Genomic DNA, 9,545 nt, shown 5'->3' on the forward strand with positions numbered 1-9,545 from the left:
GTTAGCAATGGTACTGAAAATGCTAGTATCCAGAGTGGTGTTCTGGGTTTTTCTGAGAACCAGTCCTATTGTTTTTAGATATCAGTAAGTCTATTTTTTTCTGCATAAAAAATCACACCTTTCATTTCTTCCTGTCTCACACTCTAAGCTTGGCCTCCGAGAGGAGCAGAGTGGGCATTTTGCTGCTATAGTTCCAGTAACAACTGCTGTCTTAGTGTCTGCTGTTTAATGACGTCTCCTTCTGCCCTTTGCTTGCCAAGGGCCCTTAGTAAGAATGACTGAAACTAAACTGTCTTCTGTATATATGGAGCTGATTGTTAAGCTACTAATATGGTAGATTGTATTGTTAGATGTTATATTACTGGATTATCTTTGTGTTACTCTATTAAACCTACTTAGTCACTATGTAAAAGGTTCACATAATCTCTTGTAAGGCTTACTAAGAATTTTTTACTTTTGTATGAGATCAGCTGGTACAGTTTTCTTATAGAGACACTTACCATATTTTGCTTATTTGTATTTTGTTTGGTGTTGGGATTTACTGTCTGTTGTGTGCCATGTTTCTTCCAACCACAGAATGACCTGAGAGCGTTTATTTCCCAGAATGTTTGTGTATGATGCGTATTGTTTCCTTTCCATGGGTTTCATGGAACCCATAAAACATTGTGCTTTACTATGGTTTGTGCTGTTTCGTTTGCTTGTACGTTGGTAATGTCTGACCTGATTTTGTTTCTCTATTGCACATGTTTACTATTAAATTCTTTTTAAGACTTAGTAATTTTATTCTTGTTGAAAATTGTCTACTTTATATAACACCTCAAATGGGGACATGGATCTGTAGCCTTCACTGTAGCTTTGAAACATCTGCCGTCCCCACCCTTTCCTTACACTGCTGTTGTTGTTTGTACATTCTTTTTGTTGGATCAGTTTTGATTTTATTGATTATTTTTTGGAGAACAGTGTTTGATTTTGGCTTGCTTTTCAGTGTTATTTTAATGATTTTTTTTTCCTTCTTTCTGCACTGTGAATTTACTCAACAGTTTTTTTAAGAAACAAATTCTAGAATTAGATGTCTAAAAACATTGACATTAAGTTTTTCCTTTTTTCTTTTCTTTTTTTTTTTTTTTTTGTTTTGTTTTGTTTGGGGTTCTTTCATTTTGTTTTGCTCTGGTTTTTTAGTGGAAGCATATAGGAATATATATTTTCTCCTAAGTACTGTGTTGGTCTTGGGTAATTTGTTTAGTGGTTCTTCTTTTGCTTAAATGTATTTAGTTTTCTTTTAAAGATATTTCCATTATAATTTCATCATTAATCCATGAGTTATGTTTTTTTTTTTTCAGTTTTTGGCTCAGTGAGTTTTGAGAATCTACTTTTTTAAATTATTGACTCTTTTAAGTGTCAATTATAGTCAGAAGATAACATTTGTTGTATGGGTCATCAAGTTGTGTATTGAAATTTGCTCTGTAGTCCTCTTCTGTAAATGCCCCATGTGTATATATATTGTCTTTGTTGGATGCAGGTTTCTGTGCTGATTGATTGCATCTTCTGTGTTCTCATTTTGTCTTCTGGTACTATCAGTTTACTGAGAACATGGTGTTAAAGTTCTGTAGTACTCATAGAGTCTATATCATGAAGGATATTTATATTCAGGATTGTTAATTTCTCAGGAGATTAGTTACTGGTTTATAATAAATTCTTTACCCCTGAACATATTGTGTGGCATAAGATCCACGCTGTCTAATGACAGCTCTGTGGTTATGCCTCATAACGTAGCTGTGTTCTCTTGGCTGTTTTCTTGGTGTATCTTTTCATTCTTTTACTTTCAACTTTTCTATGTCATTATGTTTTAGGTGTGTCTCTTATAAACAGCATATAGCTGGATTTTGTTATCTTATCCAATGTGAGAATCTGTCTTTTAACTGGTGAGTTTTAGTCTTTTTATATTTATTGTAGTTGCTACTGTATTGAGATTTGTTGTCACTCAATTGTGTGCCATTTACCATGTATTTTTTCTCTACTTCTTTTTTCCATTGTGAATTATCTTTATTCATTTTATTTCTTTTACTTGACTGGAAGTTTTACATTCTGTGTCTGGAATGCACAACTAGTTATTACTTGTGAAATGTTGTGTATCTGACTCAGTAAAATCTAAAGTTAATCATTTTTTCTGTCCTTTTTTTGAATTATACTTTGAAAGCTTTAATTCTCACCCACCTTCTCCAGTGTCACATGCCATAGTTGCTTTGTCTTTGTCCCCATGTTCTCTTATCCTCTCGCCTGCCACTTATCCCATCATTGCTAAGGACTCCTGTAGTGAACATTTGCTTTCATTTAAAAGTGGTAAGTAATCTTTCCCTCTGCTTCAGACAGTTTACTTTTTTTCTGCTAATTGGTTGTGTTCTTGTTTTGTTTTTCTAGTATAGGCAAAGTTTTTTCAGTCTTCCTTGGTCAAAAGTGCTGTCATTTCATCCTCGGATGGTACTAGAGCTCACAGTTCCGCACCACACTGAATTTACATTGTTGTCTGGCCTCCTGAGCGTGGCTGTAAGCATGCGACTGCACTGGTTGTTTGTTCTCTTGGGTCCTTATTCTTCTGCTTTTGAAATGACTTGTTCTCCAGCTCTCGTCAGGCACCAGGTAGAGTTCTTTAGTCCAGGCTCTCTAGAGTTGTAGCCTCTGGAGGTCTTGATTTGATTCAGAAGTCACGTACAAAGCCTTCCCTGGGCCCGTTTGGAGCATTGCCCTCATGCCTCTCTTGTGAGATGAGCAGCCCAGAGCTGCTGCCATACAATCCTCCTCTTTCTCTTCTGTGCCTCCTGGGGGCTTTCATTCTTGCTTATGAACTCACTGTGCATTTTAAAGCAAATTGATTGTTTTACATGACAGCTTAGGGTATACCTTAAAGGAATGTTCTCATTTGTCTGCTCTCACTTGTCTGGAACCCCCAAGTCTGGTCATGCTGTTGTTCTTTAGTGTCTTCCTGTGAATTGCGGAGTGGGGGGAGTATCACAGTCTAGTCTTAAGCTAGTATAATACAGATTGATTTCACTCTTTTGAGTTCTGGGGTAATTTATAAAGGATATACTGCCTTCTGAAAAAAGAAAGTATTTGGAAAAATTCTCTTTTGCCCCAGAAGCCAGAGATAAATATGCTAAAGTATCTCTTAGAGCCTTGGGGGTTTCATACGGTGGTGGTTTAGTGCATTATAGAAAATGGCATGTGTCTCCTCTGACTTAGGTGTGCTCTCCCATACGGTCTACACCACCTCCAGGCCACGTTCTCATTAAATGAAAGTTCTTAGCAAACAGTTGTTATACTGTAGCGTTCAGGAGATTATGACAAGAAAAATATTTGGTTCAGTACACAGTTTACGGTTTCTGACTATTTTCTATCTGTATTTGGTTAAATCTTCAGATGAGAAACTTGTGACCATAGAGGCCCATAGCCCTCATAATCTTTGTCTGAAAAGGAAAATTAAGATGTTGTTTTAAGAATTATGGTGATAGAATTTCAAGTGTAATTAGAACCTTGCTTGTTTGGTCCAGGGACCTTTGGTTTGGACAGATGTTTACTAAAAGGTGTTTATTTTTTCCTGTGAGCACTTGGATGTGACAGCTACTGTGTTCACTATGAACATTTGATCCCATTTCCTTCTTTTTATTATTTTCCTTATATCATATTCTTGATGGCCCCTTAATAGTAGATCCTGAAGATATTAAAACTAAACAGTTTAGCCTGCCACTCAAATCACAGGTTCTTTACTGTCTTTTCTTGTTGACTGACTGTGCACTCTCTCTGTATAGGGTTTGTTTTTTTTTCTTTCTCATTTATCCCTATGTCATTTCCTGTATGCTTCATGGTATATCCCTACCAGATCATGTCCATTATTTCCTACAAAAATGTCTTTTTGGTTTAATTTCCCTTATTCTGTTTTTCTTTTGCCACTATATGCCATTGTCCTGTGTTGCCATGAGCTTGTATTGCTTCACTTTTGTACGGATCTTTACTGTTCGCCTGTGAACCATTGTTTGTAGTCTCATGAAAGACTGAAACTTAACCTTTTGTGACCTTCTTCCCACAAAGCTTGCACTACCAAAATAGGACAGTAAAGAAAGAAGGAAATTCCCTTCCTCTCGAGTTTTCTAGAACAGATAAAACCAGTTAGCCATAAAGCCACTTGTAATTAATGTTACACCATGTACTGATGACTCTAAGTGTGTTTCTCTCTGTTGTTTATTGTAGAAGCAGAGAAGATTGCACAAGTAGCAAAAATCCGGTTTCAACAGAAAGTGATGGAGAAAGAAACTGAAAAACGCATTTCTGAGATTGAAGGTACAACAGGGAAAGGTTGAACTTCTGAATGTCCTGACTGCCTCTCTGCTTCAGGACCAGTTCTAGATTGTCTTGTAGGGGAAAGCCATAGGACATGCTGGTCTGAAGGATGGTAGCTACCCTGATGCTCTAGACAAACAACAAGCAAGCAAGCAACAAAACCTATATGATCTAGTTCTCTTTAGTCTGTGACAGGTAGCTCAGCTTTTTGTTCCCTTTGCTACAATGGGTTGTTTTAGTTCTCACTTTATTTTCTGATAAAGTATAAGAATTCCTTAGAATCTTTTGTCAAAACAAAATAAGTGTCTAGAGAGATGGCTCAGTGACTAAGAACGCTGGCTACTCTTCCAGATCAGGTTCAGTCTGCAGACCCACGTGATAGTTCATAACTGTCTATAATTTCAGTCCCAGGGACCTAACATCCTCTCTATACACATGATGCACAGAGAGACCCATGGCAGGTAAAATACTCATATATACATGAAATAAAATGAAAGGAAAAGCTTTAGGCATGTACATGGTAAGGGCAGGGGAGATAACTCAGTGTTAGGAATACATACTGTTTTTATAGAGAATCTGACTTCGGTTCTAAGAACCCATGTTAGACAGTCCTCAACTGCCTCCAACGACAGCTCCAGATGATCAAATACCTTCTTCTTGTCTTTAGGGTCACTGTCTCTTGGGTATAATCAATCAATCAATCAGTCTCTTCTCTTCTCTTCTCTTCTCTTCTCTCCTCTTCTCTCTCTCTCTCTCTCTCTCTCTCTCTCTCTCTCTCTCTCTCTCTCTCTCTCTTCCCTTCTATTTCCCTCCCCTACTCTCTGTTTCTCTTTCTCACTCTCTCATACACACACAATTTAAGTATATAAATTAAACACACATAATTTTTAATGTTCAAAATAATAAACTTCACCACCACCAGTTTGTCACATGGAAACAGCAATACAACAAATTGACGGTCCAGTTGTAATGAAAAATCTAAAACTCTGTAATCACACAGTGATCCGTCTGTTATTGAGCCAGGGCCTAGCATATGCTAATGCAAATGTTTCTAGATCACAGTCTTTGTGCTTATATATAGCTTTTTCTTATCTCTGTGTTAATTGAGTCTAGATTATGCCTATGGTTGTTTTGCCTGACCCCTGCCTGGGTGGAGGGTAAGGCTGTAGGTGATGGGAAGTTGGAGGGAGGCAGAGGACTAAGAAACCACTTAGAGCAGAGAATGAGTCACTCGAAAAGCTGTTGTCTAACAGTGATGAATTTTAATCTCCTTTAAAAAGGAGCTGTCCTGAGGATTGAGTTTTTTTATAATTCTTAAAGTTGTAACTTAAATGAGGCAAACAATTGAACTATTGAGCAGTAAAAAGATGATCTTATCCAAATGAGGGGATAGAGCAGCCATGCTCTTTCATTTCAAACATGCTATTATGGTTTCATTTGCTAGATGCTGCATTCCTGGCCCGAGAGAAGGCGAAAGCAGATGCTGAGTATTATGCTGCACACAAATACGCCACCTCAAACAAGGTGACCGCTCTTCATCCCTTCCCTACTAACTGTTTCTGGTGTGCACTCCATTTCATGGGCTCTAGTGTGGTAGAAGTAGTTGTATTCAATGTCAGGGAAGAGTAGTAGCCGACCTGTCTTCAACCACTTATGTAGCAGGACATATTGATACCCATTGTTAGGGAGGGAACATTGTTTTCTTATAAAAGTAAGGAGTAGAGACCAGCAGATGCACGAGCACAGGTCAAATGCCATAAAACCATTCATTTGTCCTATAAGGAGGGGCTCTGAAAAGTTGAAGATCTCTTGAAAAGTGACAGGAAAAGAGGAAAACTGAGTTAGAACAGCTTCCAGATAGCTTTTCAGGATAGAGGCTGAACTTAAGAGTATTGTTTGCTTTCAGAGACAGTCTTGCAGTTTCTGGGGTGAGATACTTCTCTACCGTTGAAGGTTGTCCGTGTATTATGGTACATTTGTATCCCTGTTCGTTCCTGCTGCACGCCCGTACTACTTAATTTAATATCTTCTCACACACACATTTCCATACTATAAATTTAGAAACAAATTTGACTTCAGGAAAAGAGAGTGGAATTCTGTCAGGTGAAAGCAGCATGGGAACTGTTCATATCTACCGTACAAGTTGGTGGTCGGGAGTGCTTGCTGTGCTCTCGGGGTCAGAGTTCACTGACCAGCACCTACACTGGGTGGTTGAAAATGTTGACATAAAATACTGATAGAGAGGCTGATCGTATAGGTCAATTGATAGAGTGCATGGCTAGTCCTCAGTTTGGTCTCTAACACCACATAAACCTGGGTGTGGTGACAAATGTCTAGAATTCCAGTAATCTGGTGGTAAAAACAGGAATATTCCAAGTTCTAGCTCTGCTACATAGCAAGTTTGAGGCCAGCCTGATATATGTGGGGCCCTTTTTCAAACATTAGCTGTTGGCTGAAGTTCTGCTGGTTGACAGGCATCCATACTTTCACAGATGGTTTAAACAGCCAACTTCTGGGTAAAGGCAAGATGCCAGCTTAGGTGATTTCTACACATACTCTAATTTTCAAATTTGGTTGAAAAATTGTCACTAACACACCTGGTTAAACAGTTGTGAACCTAGGCTTTTCCTTGGAAACCCTAACACTAATTAGTTGAATTGTATACCTCTCTCAAGAGAATCAGAAATTCTGTGTCATTTCCTGGTTAAGTTGAGCTACATGAAATAGAAAATGCATGTAAACTACTTTGTAAGCTACAAAAGAATTACTATGTCATTTGATTGCTAATCTAATTTTTTAAAAATAGGGCTTATCCTACATTAAGACAGGAGTTTGGTAAAGAATTTTAGTCAAGAACTTAGTTGTTCATAGGATAGACACATTCCAAAATGAAATAGGGTCACTGGCAAATATTCCAAGTTGAGTCATGTTACTCAGGAGAGCAACTGGAGAAACAGACTTCGGGATAAAGAGATGACTGTTGCACCAAACGGTTCTAATTCTTATACTCTTGTTTGCCCTACACAGCACAAATTGACCCCAGAATATCTGGAGCTCAAGAAGTACCAGGCCATTGCTTCCAACAGTAAGATCTACTTTGGCAGCAACATCCCTAACATGTTTGTGGACTCCTCTTGTGCTTTGAAGTACTCTGATGTTAGGACTGGAAGAGAAGGCTCCCTTCCCCCCGAGGAGACTCTTGAACCCTCTGGAGAGAGCCCCATCCAAAACAAGGAGAACACAGGTTGATGCAAGAGGTGGAAATATTCTCCCATATCAAGATGCGACCCAAGGGACTAAGTGGGAACTGGTTATATGGACTCCTAAGATTCACAGGGAATTTGTGGTCTGTTGTGATTCTCTTGTCATAGTCCTGGTTTGCCAGATGACTACAGGATAGACCCAGCTGTCTGGCACTCAGATGGTCTCTGCAGCCACAGTTTTATCAAGTATCCTGTCTGATTTCTTTTGTAAACCGGTACTGATGAATGAGGGAAGTCTGATGCTAAGATACTGCCTGCACTGGAATGTCAAACACTATATAACAAGCTGTGTTTTTTAAAAGCTGAGGTCTATTGAATAATGTTTACATTGGTCCCTGGGGACATGTGTGCTCAGACATTCAAGAACTAGGAGGCCAGAGAGAGGACCTTCAAAAAAAGTAAAGTTAAAGAAGACAAGTGTCGTGAGATGCTTGGGACCCAGACTCTCTAAAGCCTAGTCCCAGCATTCCTCCTTGTCATTAACATCCAGACCTCTGGGTTCCTAGGAAATCATCTTCCAGTTGAACAACCATTTACTTGATACAATTGTACCTTTCTGTTTTTCTATAGTCAGGTTGGTGGCCTGCAGGGACACGCACTTTGCCACCCAACCAGAGGTTCCTTGCAGAGATTCCCAGTCACTCATATGTTGCATTAGTAGACTCTGAGATAGAGAAAGCAGCTGAAGTTGAAGGGAGATAAAGCCTGCACTGCACCAAAGCTGTGGGCCCGTGTTTCCTCTGTTTGTCATCAGCCTCACTGCCCCAGCCCATGTGTGAGTGTCAGGTTTTAGCTACAGACAACTGCTTAGATGTCACCTCTTGGCTGACCAAAGCTGGGACAAGGCTTTAACCAGACATAGGAGCAGTGTGCAATTCCTAATTCACTGCACAGTATTATATCATAATTGCAGGAAGTTTTTGTTTTTAAAACTGGATTTGGGGCCCATTCACTCACCCCAGCACTTCTGTCTAAAGGCCAAGGTTCTAGGACTGCCATGGTCACTAACACATTGATTCTCCTTAAAGTAGTTTCCAAAGTGCAGAACCAAGTGACCCAGACGGCATCCTTAGTCATCTTTATCTCCTCTTACCCTGGGATGCAGATATCAAAGTTGCTTTTCCAACTTTCACCTTATCTAGGAAACCAGAATTCTTTTGACGTCCTGGGCCACCATTGAATTTGTTTTCCATGAGAAGATGACTAAGTTAGCCTGTGGCTATAGATCTGCCTCATCCAGATCTTTTTGCCCATCACATTAACTTTCCTGGAATATCTGCTGCACAGGTAGACCTGAGTCTGACCGGCTTGTTGACAGCTCTTGTGTATACTGTGTGGAAGCCACACAAAGTTAATGGAGCCACTTCCTGAAACCTCTCAGCTGTTGATCTCACAGCAGCTAAAGGATTGTGCCAAACATTTTATTTAGAAAGGAGAGCCCAGATTTGAATGGGTTTTTTACCCTAGGTCTTACAGTGTAGAGGCATTTGTAATATGGAGAAAATCATTTTTCTCATTTAATTATAGAAATTACCTTTAAACAGATTTTGTGTTCTTTGGCCCTTATAAGAATTTTTGAACTATACAAATACTCCTGTTCTATTGTTGCTGCAGATAAATAATGATTGTTGTGGGATATCTGGATCATTGAGCTTTGTGCTTTCATTCCTAGAGATGTTTCTTACTCCCATGTAGTGAAATACTGTTGCCCCAAAGTGATGGTTGTGGGTTTTCTTACCAGACATAGGCCCTGGTAAGGGACAGGGAAGCGCCATGTGAAAGATTAAAGAAAGCACTTCCACTTGAGCTCCTTATGGAGTGAGCTTCCCTGTGCCCACTCAGTGAACTAAACCTGACCATCCTTCAGGGACGTTCCTTTTGGTAAATATACACTGTAATCTTTAAGTCTAAATTTATATGTGAAAGTTAACTTTTTTAAAAAACCTAAAT

At 39.1% G+C, this 9,545-nt stretch overlaps 1 protein-coding gene across 1 annotated transcript in view; it reads left to right on the top strand.

The window, feature by feature from the left end:
* Positions 1-9,545, top strand: part of ERLIN1 (ER lipid raft associated 1) — a 31,506-nt gene extending 21,961 nt beyond the window's left edge. The window contains exons 10-12 of the mRNA XM_080913258.1: positions 4,243-4,332; positions 5,777-5,856; positions 7,360-9,545. Coding sequence (XP_080769384.1) covers positions 4,243-4,332; positions 5,777-5,856; positions 7,360-7,581 — 392 coding nt within the window. The 3' untranslated portion in view covers positions 7,582-9,545. The remainder of the gene's footprint in view (positions 1-4,242; positions 4,333-5,776; positions 5,857-7,359) is intronic.

This window comes from Micromys minutus (assembly GCF_963924665.1).
Source record: "Micromys minutus genome assembly, chromosome: 2".
NCBI classification, from domain to species: Eukaryota; Metazoa; Chordata; class Mammalia; order Rodentia; family Muridae; genus Micromys; species Micromys minutus.